At 48.0% G+C, this 17,059-nt stretch overlaps 1 protein-coding gene across 1 annotated transcript in view; it reads right to left on the bottom strand.

The window, feature by feature from the left end:
- TG (thyroglobulin) overlaps window positions 1-17,059 on the bottom strand; it is a 266,945-nt gene that overhangs the window by 35,633 nt on the left and 214,253 nt on the right. Inside the window, exons 42-43 of the mRNA XM_006830717.1 lie at window positions 1,032-1,196; window positions 243-410 (exon numbers count right to left, since the gene is read on the bottom strand). Of these exons, the coding sequence (XP_006830780.1) occupies window positions 243-410; window positions 1,032-1,196 (333 nt within the window). The remainder of the gene's footprint in view (window positions 1-242; window positions 411-1,031; window positions 1,197-17,059) is intronic.

Raw genomic sequence — 17,059 nt, 5'->3', positions numbered from 1 at the left:
GCCCTGACACCACAAAGACCCCTGGACTCAGTTTCCCACTGCAATTTAGCCACACACGTGACCGGCGGTGTGAACCTCAAATCCCTGAATCTGAATCCTCCCACCATCGCCCCAAATTCGATGCACCCCTGTGAATACAAGTTCAAGGAAGTCAATGACTAGATGGAGATTTAGAGACACTGAGGTCCAGTGGTCACTGGGCATGCTCCACTAAGACCCTTCTTGACCTCCCCACTGCTCACCTTGATGGCCTTGGCTCTGCTGATGAGTCCGTCATCCTGAGAGCTCCCGATGAGCAGATCAATCTTCGCCCGAGGGGCCCTCTGCAGGGTCCTGGTGGGTGTTTCATGTAGGTAGTGGCCATCGACCACGGGACCCCAGTAGTGAAAAGGACCACTCACAGCCAGGAGCTAGAGAGGGTGGAGAGAGAGGGCATGCTTTGTCTGGATGTTGTCCTTTTTATGAACTGGAGTAACCAGTTATATTGTTAGCTTAACCTGGTCTTAGTGATATGAACACCAGTGCTAAACAGTTATGTCTTTCTGGGAGATCAAAGCAGAAGGACTGGAACTCTAGGCAGCCAGGGGACAGGGCCAGGGCTGCAAGTGGTCCCACCAATCCTGTTGAGGACCAGCCTGAGAGCATGGGTTGTGAGCCAGTTCTCAGTAAGGTGGAGAAGGGTGCACACAGCATCACATCCAAGAGGGCTGAGCAGCCAGACTTTACCAGCTGTCAGCGTCTCCAGGGCTACAGTGCTCAGGATGCTGTAGCTGCAACATGGCGGGGACCTATCATGGTCCAGCCATGGGAAAAGGCTTTACATGTGCTAGCCTCCAACTCTGTAAGGTCTGCATCATTTACAAAGCAGAAATCAAGGCTCAGCGAGGTCTATCTAACATCAGCCCCTGTGCTGCTCTATTGCACTGTGTGGAATCTGCGTTCTGGTTCCATTTGTCATCAGCCTGCTGTGTGTCCTTGGCTGGGTCATGCTCACTATTACTGGTAAAAGACCAGAAAAGGGCCCTACCCACCTTGGTCTGGGCATCATTGAGGATGCTGGCGGGCTTCTGGCGGAGGCAGGATACCAGGTCTTGGCTGGGCGAGGTGGGGCAGTCAACTTCCTTTGCCAAAGCGGCTGCCTGTTGCTGAGCCCTCTCCTGGCTTATGGTGGCGGCGGGGGAAAGCGCAGAGCCTCCCTGAAAGAGAAAGCAGACTCAGGGACCAGGGCCTTCCCCATGTATTTCCTCCTCTTCCACCCAGGGCAAGCATCCTTCACACACACTTGGTGACCCCATGGACCCTTCCCAGGAGGTCAGGACTGGCCAATATCACATCTGCGTGTGGTATGATCTAAAGGACCTCTTTAGGTCGCCTCAGTTTCCTCATCTGTAAATGAGGGTGCTAAGAGATCCCCAGTGTCTTAGCTTTGATGCTGAAGTTGTATATTAAGGCAAAGGGGAGGTGCTAATGGAGTCTGGACAGAGGATAAAGATCAGAATTGGGACAATAACTCTGGTAGGGAGGGGGGAACCACAGCCCATCTCCTACTACTTCCTGGAGCTCCATTAAGTAGCAAACTTTCCTCATTCAATTAAGGTAGTGTTGGACTTTAAAATAGATGCCCCCATGGAAGAGGATAAAATATGAGTCAATTGTTCCAGCCAAGTAAATGTAGGAGTCTCTGTTCAATAATGAGGTGTTGGGGCATTTCTTTCCAAAGGTGGGAACTCCCAGGGCCTGGATTCCTGGGTGAACTGGGTCATCTGCCCAGGGTGGAACCGATAGCTGAGTAGGGCTGGCCAGCACATACTTCCTACGTGCTCCCCACCTCCAGCTCAGACCCTGCTGGCTGCCCACTGACGAATTGGGGCCAGTGCAGTGTGGCAGCGGTCATACCTCCTCACCTTCCCTCATTAGTGCTGCTACCACCATACCAACGCCAGCAACTCCTGAGGAGAGAGGCATCCAGGAACTCACCAGCCTGGCAGTTTAAACTGATACAATCTGCCCCATTTTGCAGATGTGGAAATAAAGGACCATGAAAATTAAGTAACTTGGCCAAGGTAAAAAAATCTTGTAAGAGGTGATGTCAGACAGCAGAGTGTAGAGAGGAAGGTTCTATTCTGTATGATCTTGAATACATCACTTCTCTGGACCTTATGTGTGGCGTGGGCAGCTGGACTGCTGAGCACCGCTCACTGACCAGTTATGACCTACCTGGCACTCACTGTATCAGGACCTCTGTCCCTTTACTATGTAGGTTGAGTTATCATGATGTCGATACAAACATGCCCATTTTACAGACCAGCAAACTAAGGTTCAAGTGAAAAGAGAGAATTCTCATTTATCAGATATCTAGTAAGTACCAGGATTGAGAAGCATAAACAACAACGAACAATAAGAACTAGCGTTTATTGAGCATTTAACAAGTCTCAAAGGAGTCCTGGTGACGCTGTAGGATAAGCACTAAACTGCTAACCATAAGGTCGGCAGCTCAAGCCCACCAACTGCTCTGCAGGAAAAGGATGATGCTGTAAAGATCACAGTCTCGGGAACCCTCTATAGGCAGCTATGAGTTAGAATCGACACAGTAGCAGTAGGTTTGGGTTTTGGTGGTGCCAAGTTTCAGGCAGAGTCCTAAATACATATATTAACTCAGTAAGTATTACCCATAAGCCCAGAGATAGAAGCTAATTACTCCCTTATCTCTATGAGGAAGAGTGGAGGCACAGAGAGGTTCAGTATCTAACCCAAGTTCACACAGCTGCTGAGTGGCAGAGCCAGGAATCACACCCTCCTGAGCTATGCTCTCAACCACCACATGATGCCATATATGTGTATATGCATGAACACACAGTATGTATGTTTCCATGAGTGCACGAAAAGGTTGCATGTGTGCACTCACATGTATACCTACATATGTGTGCACATGGTTTTGTGTATGTGTGCTGTATATGTGAGTGTGAGTGCACTGCGTTCATATACATGTGTGATGGTGTGCATGTTTATATGCATGTGCATGTATCTGTGCTCTTACGCATTTGTGCATGTGTGCTTGCCTATGTGCATGTGTGTACATGTGTTGTGCGTGAATATGCATGTCCCTGTGCATGCACACATGCATGCATGCGTGTGTGCACATGTACACACGCATATATGTGTGTACATGTGATCATATGAGTCCATTGCGCAACATACACATGTATACATTTGTGTGTGTGCACGTGCATATGCATGTGTATGTGTGTGTGTGCATATGCACACACGTACATATGGATGTACATATGTGTGCACACATGTGCATATGCATTTATCAAGCACAGCACAAAGAGATGATGTATCCTTGAGCAGAAGTACACCCTGTTACTCCAATGTACACAGAGTATCAATCCGGCTCATTCCATGGTACCTATTTCAATTCTAGGCTGTAATCTGAGTTACAATTACTAGAAGCTCAAATGACCAGAAACTCAGTCTCAGCTTCCTCATATGCAAAATGGGCACAGGAGCGCCAGGTCGTCTGAATGGGAGCATTGAGAGGCAAGCATTCTGAAACTCAAAGGCGTTGCCCATGTTCATCAGCCAGGGTGACCAAGGAGGAAGGGTTCCCAGCCCCCTGACGGCCCATCTGGAAGACTTGAGGGGCACTATAGGGGTTTCCTAGAATTCGGGGCACATTGCAGCCTTGCAGGTCTGTGCTTCAGTGTCAAGGCTGAAGGGGTTATGGGGGCTGCATGGGCACTGAAGAGAGAAGAGGTGGCCTACAGGAGGACTGAGACCTAGGCAAATACTAGGTGGGTCGAGGGAGGGTCCTGGCCACACAAGAGTCCAGACTCAGAATTTTTAAAGCTAAATGCAGCCAGAGGTAATGCAGACTGGAAACTCCCTGTCCCCAGACCGGAGGGATGACCCCAAACAATTACACCCTTTCCTCCCCATGGACTCCCAGGGTGGCCAAACGGTTCACAAGAGAGAGGCTGCTAACCGAAAGATTGGAGGTTTGAGTCCACCCAGAGGCCCCTGGTGATCTACTTCTGAAAGAAATCTGCCACCGGAGACCACCCAGATGGAGCAAAGTTGGGTTGGTTAAGCAATGAGGAAAGTGTGACCCTGCCCAGGACCTGAAGTGCTGCAACCAACAAGGGCCAATTGGTCCAATGATGATGACGCCAGCTCTACTGACACACGACTGGATTTGCTTTTTCTTCACAGAAAACACATGCACACACCCTCAAGATGTTCAAGGTCAAAGCTCCATTCTGAAGAGCCCTGAGAGGTGGCACAGATGATGGTGCAGAGCCCAGCCTGAGGAGATCTGAATTTCTGATAGTTACAACATCCTCTTCAGCTGTGCAAAGCCAGGGTCCCTGCTATGGGGAGGAAGTGGTTAAAGGCGTGGGTGCCGCTGATCTCACGAGCTGGTTTAAAGAACTTTCCTCTCTCTTAAAACAGGTTGTTTTCATCCATTTTCTGAAGAAAACCTAATTCTTGGAGAAGCAAACCAAAATCAGCTCAGCCCTGTCTTTAAGACATCTGGCTGGAGCAATGTGGCAGAGTCGTGAAAGCCCAGGCCTCTAGGAGGGAAGGCTGGGTTCAAAGCTCAAAGCGGGAATGGCTGGAGATCTGGGAGCTTCTACGGATAAGACCAATGCACTGTGTTCCAGGGAGACCTTCAAGATGGCAGGATGCTGGCCCAGGGGACGGTGTGGGCATTAGGGTGGTTGCCAGTCAGCACAGTGGGGTCTATGGGGCCCCAGGAGAGAGCATACATTTAGACAGCAGGGCCACCCAGTCCACAGCACTACCAGAAGCTTTAAGACTCCCTGGGCCCTGGTTTATCTAAGTCAGATCCAGCCTTTCAACCACATTCAGTTTCCACTTGGTGTTTTCTTTTTCTTTTTTTTTTTTTCTAACTTTAAAAATAACACAGGCCCAAACCACAGATGCTGACCAATGTTTTTTCTCCCTAGAGCCTCTGGTCATTGTAAGATGCCTTGACCTTAGTTAACCACAGTGGACACACAGGAGGGAAGACACTCCCCTCCCCATTCATGCACCCACAGAAACACACTCAGATACATACAGACACACTCAAATACACATAAACACAGGTACACATAGACAGACACAGGTACACATAGACAGACACAGGTACAGTCAAATACACACAGAGACACACATACACACAAAGACACACAAATATGTACAAAGAGACACACACAGGTACACACACATACTCAGACACATATACGGGTACACACGGACACACACAAGTACACGCAGCTACATTCAGGCACACACAGAAACACACGGGTAGACTCAGACACACACAGGTGCACACGGACACATACAAGTGCACACGGACACACACAGGTACACTCGGACACACACAGATACACACAGACACAAGTACACACAGACACACACACAAGTACACACCGACACACACAGGTACACTCGGACACACATAGGTACACACACACACACACACACACAGGTGCACAAGACACTCTCACAGCCCTTTTGAACACATAGGTATCTCCTAGGAGAAACGACTCACAGGCCTTCCAGGAGGAAGACCCCAATGAGAAACAACAAGGAGACCAATTTGTGTGAGAAACATGACTAGCTCGGAGCAGCACCCCAGGATATCCGAGACTGTAAATGTTTACGGGAGCAGAGCGGCTCACCTTTCTCCCAAGGAGCAGCTGTTAGCAGCCCAGTAACCCACGGCACCACCTTCACTCTGCACAGAAGGGTTCACGCACGACCCTGCGAGGCAGGTGCCAGCGGGATCTCAATTTCATGGGAGAAGAAACTCCAACTGTTATGAAGAGATGAGCCCACGTGCCTGGATCTCACGTCCAGGGAACAGTGGAGCCTGGATTTGAACCCAGGCAGCTGGCTCCACAGGACCAGGTTCTAACTCTGTGCTGCTTCCTCCTAGGACATGGGTCTCGCTTCTATCCCCATGTGAATGAAAGACTAAAAAGAAGTGAAAAGGTTGTGGATCGGGTCTGGGTAGACCCAGCATTCCATTCCAGATCTGATCATTGCTACTTTGCCAATTCCCTTCATCCCTCTGGGCTTCCAGTGCCTGATGAGGACCTGTGGCCAACACTCACAGAGTAGATGTACTCATCAAATGAGATCAACCATGTAAAATGCCCAACATGTAATTAGCACTCAATAAAATCTCATTTGAATTATTGTTATTCATATTATTATCCATATGCTTCATTCCTACACCTTAATTACCATGTCTAAAAACTCGTCTCATTAGCTCATCCTTACCAATTCAGTGGGCTGATAGCCAGCCCATTGTGATGTCTGCCTTGGAAGCTTCTCCAAGCTCACAATGGTGAGCTTCAACTTGCCAAGCTGACCTAGGGGTGAAACACATATGTGTCCATGGAGACATACAGCGTCTCAGACTCTCAGCTCAGTACCACAATTTCATCCACCTATCTGTCAGTCTGTCACACTGTGGTGTCTTGCATCTTGCTGTGATGCTGGAAGCTAAGTCACCAGTATTCCAAATACCAATGGGGTCCTCCATGATGGACAAGTTTCATTGGACAGTCCAGACTGGACAGAGTAGAAACAAAGGTCTGGTGACCTACTTCTGAAGAGAAGTCATTCGAACTCCTGTGGCTCACAGGAGAATACTGTTCAGTACGATGCTGGAAGACAAGCCCCCTGTGTTGGAAGGTACTCATTGCAGAAGAGAGCGATGATCATGAAGATCATCAGGACTCGGCAACATCTGACTCTGTGGTACATGAGTTGGTGCCAACTTGATGGTGGCTCGTCACAACATCATGATGTAGTTCTTGTCACAACACTGTGAGATGAGTGCTAGATAGGGTGGGATTCTCCGTCACATCTAGCTTGGACCAACTGCTAACGTTTGCAAGCCCACACTTTCTTCATGGTGTCTCCATGGAGACACCAGGAGTGATCTCCAAGTTCTAGTAGACCATCAGGCCCCAGACGCTTGATCATCTCTACCTGACTAATGGGCTGGCCAAGTGCCACCTGCTTACTTCAAGTCTGTTTATTCCAGGCAGAGTAAGCACAGGGCTAGCTCATCTCATTGTGCTTCTCAGGCAGTGAGCTTACACATAAATGGCAGGTGTGAAGTAAGCCAATGCCGAGCAAGTCTGTCAGTTTTTTTGTCAGAGACGGACCTCAGAAGTAAGCACCTTCCCACCTTTCTTCATGCCTCTGTGTTATGTGTTGGTCATTCTTGAAATACTTCAAACTTCTCCATGATGCTATTGCATTCTTCATAGACTATAGTCTTCATAGACTATAGTCGAGTGTCAACATAACTTTGGTATGTACTAGGAAACTGACAATTCATGTGACTCGCTTTATTGTCACATGACCATTGGTGTGCTGATCTGGAACTGAACCCAACGTATCTCTGAGGTCTACTTCTAGCAAAGAATCTTAAGTCCCAAGCTTGGTTTAGGTGGAGGTTGTGTGAATGCATGAATGGCACCCAGGAGGACAGGTGTAAGTGGTCTCAGGACAGCCTCTCTGAGTAGCACCAAGAGTTCTCATGCTTTTGGGATTCAGAGCAGGGGCACTGTGGGTAGAGGAAACTGCACAGGGATGTAAGTAGCCTCTTATGGAAGGGAGAGATTAGAGGAAAAGGATGGGGCGAGAAGGCATATGGAAGGTGGGCACAGGGAGCTGTGGACCCTTCAGATTTGTCGAGAAAGAGAGCTGGGTCTCTTATATCCCAATACTCCCAGAACAAGGCCTGGAACTTCAATCACTCAGCCTTGAGTGAGTCATTCACTGACTGGTAAGGGATGGATGGATGGATGGATGGATGGATGGATAGATAGATGGATGGATGGATGGATGGATGGGTAGACCAGTTAGTTCTCATGGATGAAGGGAGGAATCTACAAATTAGATTAATGAAGAATGCATTTTTTATTGTTGTTAAGTGCCATTGAGTCACTTCTGACTCATAGCAACACTGTTTACGGTTTCTGAGGAGTGGTTGGTGGCTTTGAACCACTGACCCAGAAGTTGGCAGCCCAGTGATTACCCTCTATCACCACACCAGGACTCCTAAGGCTAACCGAGAAACACAGTGTAGACAGTGTGGAAACTGGGGTGCAGGACAAGTGTTCTTCAGTGGTGGGGAATCACTACAGGGTTTTAAACAGGTTATTACAAAAAGCCTTGTGGGCAGGTCCCTGGGTCCTTTATCTTTGCATCTTAGCACACAGTTGGCCTTCAGCAAATGGCTGAAGCTGGAAGATTTCTGGATGTGAACTTCTTGAGGGCAGGGACTGTGAGGGACTTAGAAGTATGTATTCTCTTTCCCCAGATCCTAGCACTGAGCTTGGCACACAGCAGGCTTTCCATAAATATTTCCTGAGTAGAATTGAACTGGAGCAAAGAATGACTGACATGTAGATTGAGCAGCTGAGTGTTGGTTGAGCTGCACAGGAGAACCCACCAGAAACTTGCTATGATCTGGAGTTAAAGGATGGGCGCATGAACCACAGCACCGTTTCTACTAGCTATACCAGATCCCCTTGGAGGAACAAACCCAAACCCAGGTCATCAAAATAGTGGGATATGGGGGAGACGATTAGGGAGTACTGGTGTGGTGCTACACACTATAGGATAAGCACTGGACTGCTATCCACAAGTTGGCAGTTCAAACCCACCAGCAGTTCTTTGGGAGAAAGATGAGGCTGTCTGCTCCCGTAAAGATTTACAGTCTCAGAAACTCTACGCAGGGTGGCTCTGATTCAGAATCGACTCCATCAATGGTAGGGAGTTTTGGGTTTTGACTTATTGAGAAGTCAAAATAGCTCAGACAGACAATTCTGGAAACTAAAGTGCCTAAACTCTTGCTCATTGCTCTGTGGGTATCAGGGCCAAAGTGGTTTTCTTGTCTCTTTGAAGGGTTTTAATACAATTACTGGTACGGAATTCTTCCGGCCCAGGAAGAGCATGAGAAGAGTGAGGTTTGAAGGAGGGCTAGGACATAGTCACTTCTTCCTGTGTCTGTGTATCTGTGACTTTTCTAAGAGGAAAGAGGAAGGGATTTAAACATTTATGAGACACCTGTTTCAGAGCTAGGGCATCCACACATACTTTCTCTTAACAACCCTACAAATACTATTATCCCCATTTTGCAGAGGGAGAACCTGACACCCAGGCTAGCTAGGTAATTTGTTCAGCTCCTCAGGTCTGGTATATAGCAGAGCACCAGCATTTTCCATCCCTGGAAACGACAAAAGTTAAGCCTCTCCCAGATCCACATTCCTCATTCCAGTCAAGTGGCTAAAGTAGCGACTCACAAGTGGACATTTGTGAGGGTGGCCATGACAGTAGGCTGGGAGGGGTGGGCGAGCATGGCTTCTTCCTTAGCAGGACCACCCCATGAAGAGCAGTGTCACATGACAATGCTGACCATCTAGGTTGTTTACACATCTTGGCTATTATGAATTCTGCTACTACGTTTGGATGTGGACCTATGTTTTCATTTCTCTTGGGTTTATGCCTAGGATTGATATTACTGGTCATACTGTGGGTGACTCCATGTTTGTTTATCCTTTTGTGGAACTGCCAAACTGTTTTCTAAAACAGTGGTTCCATTTTACATTCCCAGTAACAACGGAGGCTACTGTTGTACAGTGGCGTTGGTTCCAATTTTTCTACCTCTTCCCTTGTTTTCTGTTTCTGTTGGTCAGTTTTTGGAGTAGTCATCCTGGTGAGTGTGAAGTGATATCTTGCTGTGGTTTTGATCTGCCTTCCCCCAATGACTATGCATGGAGCCCCCTCACATGCATTTCTGAGCTCTGCTTTGGAGAAATGCCTATTTAGGTGCTTTGCCCATTTAAAAACTATTTATATACATTTTATTGAGTTGCTTGCTTTCTTTATATATTCTGGAGTAATGATTTGCAGATATTTTCTCCCAGGATGTGTGGCTTGTTTTTTCCCTGCCTTGATATATTCTGCAGCACAAGGTTTTAAATTTTGATATAAAGTCTAATGATGTAGCCATTTTCACTCCTGCTTATGCTTCTGGTGTCTTTGATGAGAAACTCTTGCCTAACCCAGTGACCTGCTGTCTCACACGCATTCTAAATAAACATGCTTTTTAAGTCCTTTTTAATTTTTTTTAATGGCCGTCCAATCCATCATCTAGAAAGGTTATACCTTGATGGGGTTTTATTTGCAAACCTAAATCACTGACTTGCTGTGTCTATGAATAGAGGAGAGAAGACCAAAGAAATGTACCAATGAATTAGTGGGCTTCTGGTGTGTTCTCAGTAATTGACATGCTGTTGTCTTAGGTGCCATCAAGTCAGTTCTGACTCACAGAGACTTTATATACACAAGAGAACGAAACACTGCCCAGTCCTGCACCAGCCTCACAACCGTGCTTGAGACCATTCTTAGAACCACTATGCTAATCCTTCTCATTGGGGTCTTCCTCTTTGTCACTGACCCTCTACTTTTCCAAGCATATGTCCTTCTCCCTGGACTAGTCTCTCCTGATAACATGTCTGAAGAAGGTAAGACAAAGTCTCGCCATCTTGCTTCAAGAAGCGCTTGGCAATTTGTTCTCAAATTGTGTCTGATAACCCCTGAATAAAATGGTAGCAGAGACTTGGAGAGGATGAAGAACCTTCCCACATCACCCACTACCTGGGAGTCAGGTTCATGCAATTTGTATCTAAAGCCAGCACACCACCTAGTCTTCTATTCCGAGTCAAATGGAATTGGGTGGGGGTGACTGTCCCTTCACCAGACAGGGTTGGCAAACTGCTTTCTAAGAGACTCAGCTGTACAACCTTCCACTTGGACCACATGGGGGTGCATTGTGGAGCCCTGGCCAGGGACCCACGGGGACTCTCAGGCACTGTACTCTCAGGCACTGTACTCTCAGCTGTATAACCATCCACTTGGTCCATGTGGAGGCACGCTGTGGAGCCCTGGCCAGGGACCCACGGGGACTCTCAGGCATTGTGTCACGCCTGGGCTTTGCCCCTTTAGGACAGAGCATGCTCCTCTGTCATGGTTCCCCTCCAGGTTCTTACAGACGTGACAAAATGCCTTTTTCCATCTGTCACAAACATTACTTCCAAACACTTCAGTCATCTGGTGGCTGTCAGAAACCATTGAAATGCTTTGCCCTTGTAAATTACCTCTGTCCTAGGCAAAGGTATCATGCGGTGTAAAGGGACATCATGAATGGCCCCAGAGGTAGTGGCAGCCCGCTGTCTAAGGCTGTCCTAGTGGTCTAATGCGTGAAGCTCACGGATGGCAAAGGGAAGGTGAACCGCACACTCTGGAGCCCCACCTGCCTTCCCAACAAGCACTGCAGATGCACCCGTTAGGCATGTATTTACTTTTAAAAGTAATTTCATAATTAGCACTTGTGAAAGAACGTAGATGTCTCCTTCCAATCATTTGCTCCTGCAGCTTTATTTCAGGGACAGGCCTGCTAAGGTCACATGGAGCACACGACTGTGGAGCAGAGAGGTTGTTAAGGACACCTACCTGGGGTTGCACTGTGACTTTACCACAAGTTTGTTCTTTGGGTTTGACTAAATTGCTGACCATACGTTTGACATGTGACATACCCACATAAACAAGATGTCCTCCTATATGACACATAAGCACGCACCGGGAACTAACAGGTGAGAAGGCTGCATGTTTTCAAACCGAGACCCAACTCCTGCTCCGGTTCCCAGCACCACTGGAGGGACCAGGCTTGTTTCCTTGGCAAGGCTCCCATAGTCACCATGGTTTACCCAAGGCTTCCCCCAAGATATAAGAGCATCAGGAAAGACAGCAAAAGCCAGCAAACACTGGGAAAGCCAGCAGGCCACAGCCCCCTTACAATTTCCTTCTGGTCCCTGCCAACTGCCTTCCTCTCTCCATCTCTTCCTTGACTTCCCCTCCCCACCTTTTTTTCTCCCTTCCTCCCTTTAGGAAATAACACTAGCCCTTGACCAACAGGACAACCTTAGACAAGTGCAGGCTGTACAAAGCTCAGAGGTGCTGGTAGGCATTCACGGCTGTGATGAGTTGACTGTGTCCCCCTCAGAAGGTATGTTCAAGTCCGAACCCCTGGTACCGGCAACTGGACCTACTTTGGAAATATTCTTTGCAGATGTAGTTAGTCAACCTGAGGCCATATGGAGTAAGTTGGGTCTCATCCAGTATGACTGACGTTCTTATTAAAAGACACAAGACCCAGAGCAGACCCAGAGGGTAGACAGCCATGAGAAGGCAGAGACAGAGACTGGAGTAAAGCTGCTGAAAGCCAAGGTTTGCTCGGAGCTACCAGAATCCAAAAGAGGCACAGGATTTCTCCCTTAGAGCTGTAGGAGAGAGTATGGCCCTTCAAACACCCTGATTTCAGACTTCAGAAGTGAGGGAGAACACAGTTCTGTTGTTCTGAGCCTCCAAATGACAGCACTCCATCAGGGTGGTCCAGGAGCCAAACACAGTGGTGTTGGGAACGTACAAGGGGTAATAGCTGACTTCCTGGGCTGAGAACTTGGCAGGCAACCTGGGCTGGGTTTAGATGGACACTGAGCAAAAATAACAGTATGCAGAGTCAGAGGTGGGGAACCTCCCACCTGGCACCAGTGTGACAACCCTGGATGGGTCATCTTAGGATGGCAATTGGCTGGACAGCACAGTAAGGCACTGACCTGGAAGGACCTTCCTGGAACCTCATTAAGAGGGGTGGCGAGTTCAGCGAGGGGCAAACTGTAAGGGATTTGAAGCTGGGAGGGCTGGCACTGGTCACAGCCCTGAGGAAGGGACAGAAGGAAGGGATCTATGCTCAGGATGCAGACTTCACATCGGACCAGCAGGGTGGTTTGGGCACTGTCTCTGGTACCCTGAGGTCTAACTGCCAAATCCTCCAGCTGAACCCAAGAGTCCAGCCCTGAGAATCCTGGATATCTCCCTAAACATTCTCAGGGACTGCTAAGGGTCTGCTGAGTCTCTAGGTCCTACATAAATCCACACTTGACTCCAGCCTCTGCTTAGCTCCTGGAATCCGTGACACATTTCCACCCTCATCCCCTTCGTATTTGTGAAGTAAAGCCAGGACTCTATTGTCATTTTTGGAAAGAGAGGCAGACAGAGGATTAGAGACCACAGGATTAGAGAACTCTTAGTGAATCCTGAGTTGGCAACAGGATAGCTGTGTAATTCCGGAACAAGTGGCTTTATCTTTCTGGACTTGGTTTCCTCATCTGTGAAATGAGAAGATAATAATGTCTCAAGGCACAGCAACAGCCCATGGAGTCTGTCAACTCAGGTTCAAGTCTAGCGCCCCCCTCTTAGCTGCTCCAAGTCCTTAGGAAAAGCATTTCAACTCACTGTGTTTCAATTTCCTCAAATGTAAAGTATTAGATAGAATAGTGTTTACCTCATTTGTTTGCTGAGGTGGATAGATGAGATGGGTATATGAAATGTTAGGTTTATGATCAGTAGCTAAAACCATTCCAATCATAACCGAGAGTTCAGAGTGCTTATAGAAATTAAATACTTTTTGAATTATGGTGTTGGTGAAGAATATTGACCATCATGGACTTCCAGAAGAAAGAACAAATCCATCTTGGAAGAAGTAGTGCCAGAATGTTCCTTAGGAGAAGGACTTTGTTTCAAGTACTTGGGACATGTCCTTGGAAAAGGACATCATGGTTGGTAAAGTGGAGGGTCAGGGAGAAAGAGGAAGACCCTCCCTCAGTGAGATGGATTGACAATGGGTTTAAGTATAATTACTACCATAAGGATGGTGTAGGACCAGGAAGTGTTTTGTTTAGTCTCAAACGAAAATAATTTTCAAAAAGGCATCTGAGGTAGAAATGTTCGTTTGGCCGAGGCCTGTTTCTGAGCAGCAGTTTATCCACCCTTCTCTGTCTTGTGGCTGACCCACAGCGCCGGCGTAATTAGTCGTGGCTCAGTGGGTGATGAAGTCAATGCGGGCTGACAATTTCACAGTCATCCAGTCTGTGATAACAGAGTAACACCGGCACAAATGACATCCAGAGTCCGGCTCTACTGACAGCAGCAACAGGCTCGCCACAGGACTTTTTTTATAAAAAGCAAATTTCACGGAAGCATGAAGGTGCCGTACGTAGCATGAGAGAGTTGCAGAGATCTTTATATAAACCATAACAATTCTGTTGCTGATCCTAACCTCATGTTAAAGCCCATTTTGTGGTGGCTGGGCAGATTTCATTGGTATCATTGTTTATAAGATGAAGATACAGGGGGCAGAGGAGTTACGTAGTCAGCCTGGATCACAGAAGAGAGTCTGAATGCCCAGACTGTCCCCGCTGTCCCTGACACAGTGAAAAGCTCTGCCCCAGGTTAATTCCACCAGCATCTTTGAGTACTCCCTGTACCCCTGTCCATGCCTGAACTGGTAGATCAAGACAGAGTTCTTGCCTGAAGGAAGTCTGCAGTCTACAGAAAGGGGAGTGTTTTCTCGTTCTTTCTCCCTCTCTCTTTCCTCTCAGTAAATAATTGATTGTTGTTCTAGGTGGGTCCCAACGTGGTAGCTCTAGGTATAGGTCACTAACAACACAGATGTGTTCCTGACTTTGTGAAGCTTACTTTTCAAAAGTCAGACCAACACAGAGATGGAGGGGATGTGGACTGTAATGAGAGACCCCTGGAGAAGCCCCTCACCAATCTACATTGACCCTTCTTTGCTCTTGGGAAGACTCTGAAGGAGTCTCTGATCGTAAGTGCAGGTGAAATATCCCAGAAGACCAGTCCCCAGCTGCTGCTGAATCAATAGTAAGCCCCAGGAGACCTATGCCCCACTGGGTTTTCAATGGCTGATATTTTAGAAGTAGATTTCTGGCCTTTCTTCAAAGGCATTTCTGGATAGACTCGAACCGAAAACCTTTCAGTTAACAAGTAGCCATGTTACAACATTTGTACCATCCTGGGACTGCCCCCAGAGTCCAGAATAAATAGGAGGGGTCTTCACAAAGCACATGGAGAAAGGAACCTTAAAGATAATGGAATTTCCCCATAATTTTGTTAAGCCTCTCATCTCTCTCTATATGTGTATCTGGTTCTGGGAGATCCTGACATTGTGTGTCACTACTAGTGAATTACGAGGCAAAACTCAGCAGAGTCTACCTCGGAAACAGGAGTCAGTGGAAGGAAAACAGAAAGGGCGGTGGGAGAGGAGGGAAGTTGAGACTCAGTCATTGTACCTCATGTGGAGGCATGTGTGTGACTACAATGCTGAACAGGTTCCAACAGAGCTTCCAGGCTAGGAAGAAAAGTCTGGCAATATATTCCCTAAAATCAGCCCAAGAACCCTACAGACTGCACCGAGGGGCAGTGTTTCATTCTGTTTGTTGTGTATGAAGCTGCCACGAATCAGGGGCTAACTCAGTGCAGCTGACAACAACAACAACAACAACAACAATTGGAGAGGCAGGTGAGGACTCCTGAGACTCCATGAGGAATCCATACCCGTGCCTTTGACAACAGAGACCGTGGAAGGCTGAGATGAGAAGGGTACAGGAAGGGTCCCTTCATCAGCCTGTTCCAGATGGTTCTGAGAGGAGAAAGGAGACCACCAGAGACTGATGGCTGAAGAGTGGTGGATATGGAAGTCACTCCCAGTCAAGATGAAACTGAAGTCATCCCACATTAAAAACTGAGAGACAGAGTGCAGATGGAATATTCCAGTGAGAACTACCAAGTGGTGAGCCCTGGTACTCTCCTTCCACGCTACAAGGTTCAACTGCAGGTCACCTCTGTGCCCACTCCCAGGTCCACTATAACATCACTAACCATTTCCTGTGGGCCTCCGATCCACAGCCTAGGCATCGGGTTTATGCCTGACCCCGTTGAACCTGCCAGGAACTCCTGGAGGGTCTGACACATGTCAAGGTCATGGTTGTCCCTTAAGAACTCAGTCTCATACTTGCTCAGGGAAGCTAGTCACAAAGGTTTCTTTAAATATACGAATGCCTGCATTGCTGTTGGCAAGTACCGTGGAGCTAGTGCCAACTCACAGTGACCCTATCTAGGGTTTCCGAAGAGTAGCTGGTTGGTTGGAATCACTGACCTTGTGGTTAGCAGCCCAGTGCTGAGCTACAGTGCCTCACCAAGACTTCACTGCCTGGATTGGATGCTGAGAAGGAAAGGTTCTGTGTCTTCACGTTGCCTGTCTTAGAAGTGCTCCTTAGAAGTGAGGATGGAGAGACTTTATCTCACGTTCTCTAGATGTGATATCCAGAGGGACCAGTCTCTGAAGTAGGACACCATGTTTGGTCAAGGGTCAAGGGTCAAGGGTCAAGGAAGAAGAAGCAGACCCTCAACAAGATCAGCACCGTGGCTGTAACAGGTACTCAGACGTAACCGTTGTGAGGGGGGCCCAGGACCAGGCAGTGTTTCCTTCTGTTGTCCATGGGGTCACTATGATTCAGAACTAACCCAAGGCACCTAACAACAAAGAAGGAGGTTAAGGGGACTTGGTCGCACAATGGTTAAGAGTCTGGCTGCTCACCAAACGGTCAGTGGTTCAAACTCACCCCCAGGATTCGTAGGAAAAAAGACTTGGAGATCTGCTCCCATAAAGATTTCCACCTAGGAAACCCTAAGGGTCACTTCTGCTTGTCCTAGAGTGCCGCTGTGAGTTGGCGTCATCTCAACAGCACAAAACAAGAGGAAGTTAGTAAAGAAAGCAAAGTTTCAAAAACTGGAATTGGGCCCTTGTTGTGAGACCTTCCCAACCTATGGGAAATCTAGGACCTCTTCATCCACTCTTCCAAACCTGAAATGGTGCACTCCCCTGGCCCTGAGAGGAAGGTGCGCTCCCCTCACCCAGAGAGGAAGGTGCACTCCCCTCACCCAGAGAGGAAGGTGTGCTCCCCTCACCCAGAGAGGAAGGTGCGCTCCCCTCACCCAGAGAGGAAGGTGCACTCCCCTCTCACCCAGAGAGGAAGGTGCACTCCCCTCACCCAGAAAGGAAGGTGCGCTCCCCTCACCCAGAGAGGAAGGTGCGCTCCCC

Source organism: Chrysochloris asiatica, unplaced genomic scaffold, assembly GCF_000296735.1.
Source record: "Chrysochloris asiatica unplaced genomic scaffold, ChrAsi1.0 scaffold00001, whole genome shotgun sequence".
Classification (NCBI taxonomy): Eukaryota; Metazoa; Chordata; class Mammalia; order Afrosoricida; family Chrysochloridae; genus Chrysochloris; species Chrysochloris asiatica.
The sequence above is the reverse complement of the archived record's forward strand: the minus strand, read 5'-3'. Positions and strand labels throughout refer to the sequence as shown.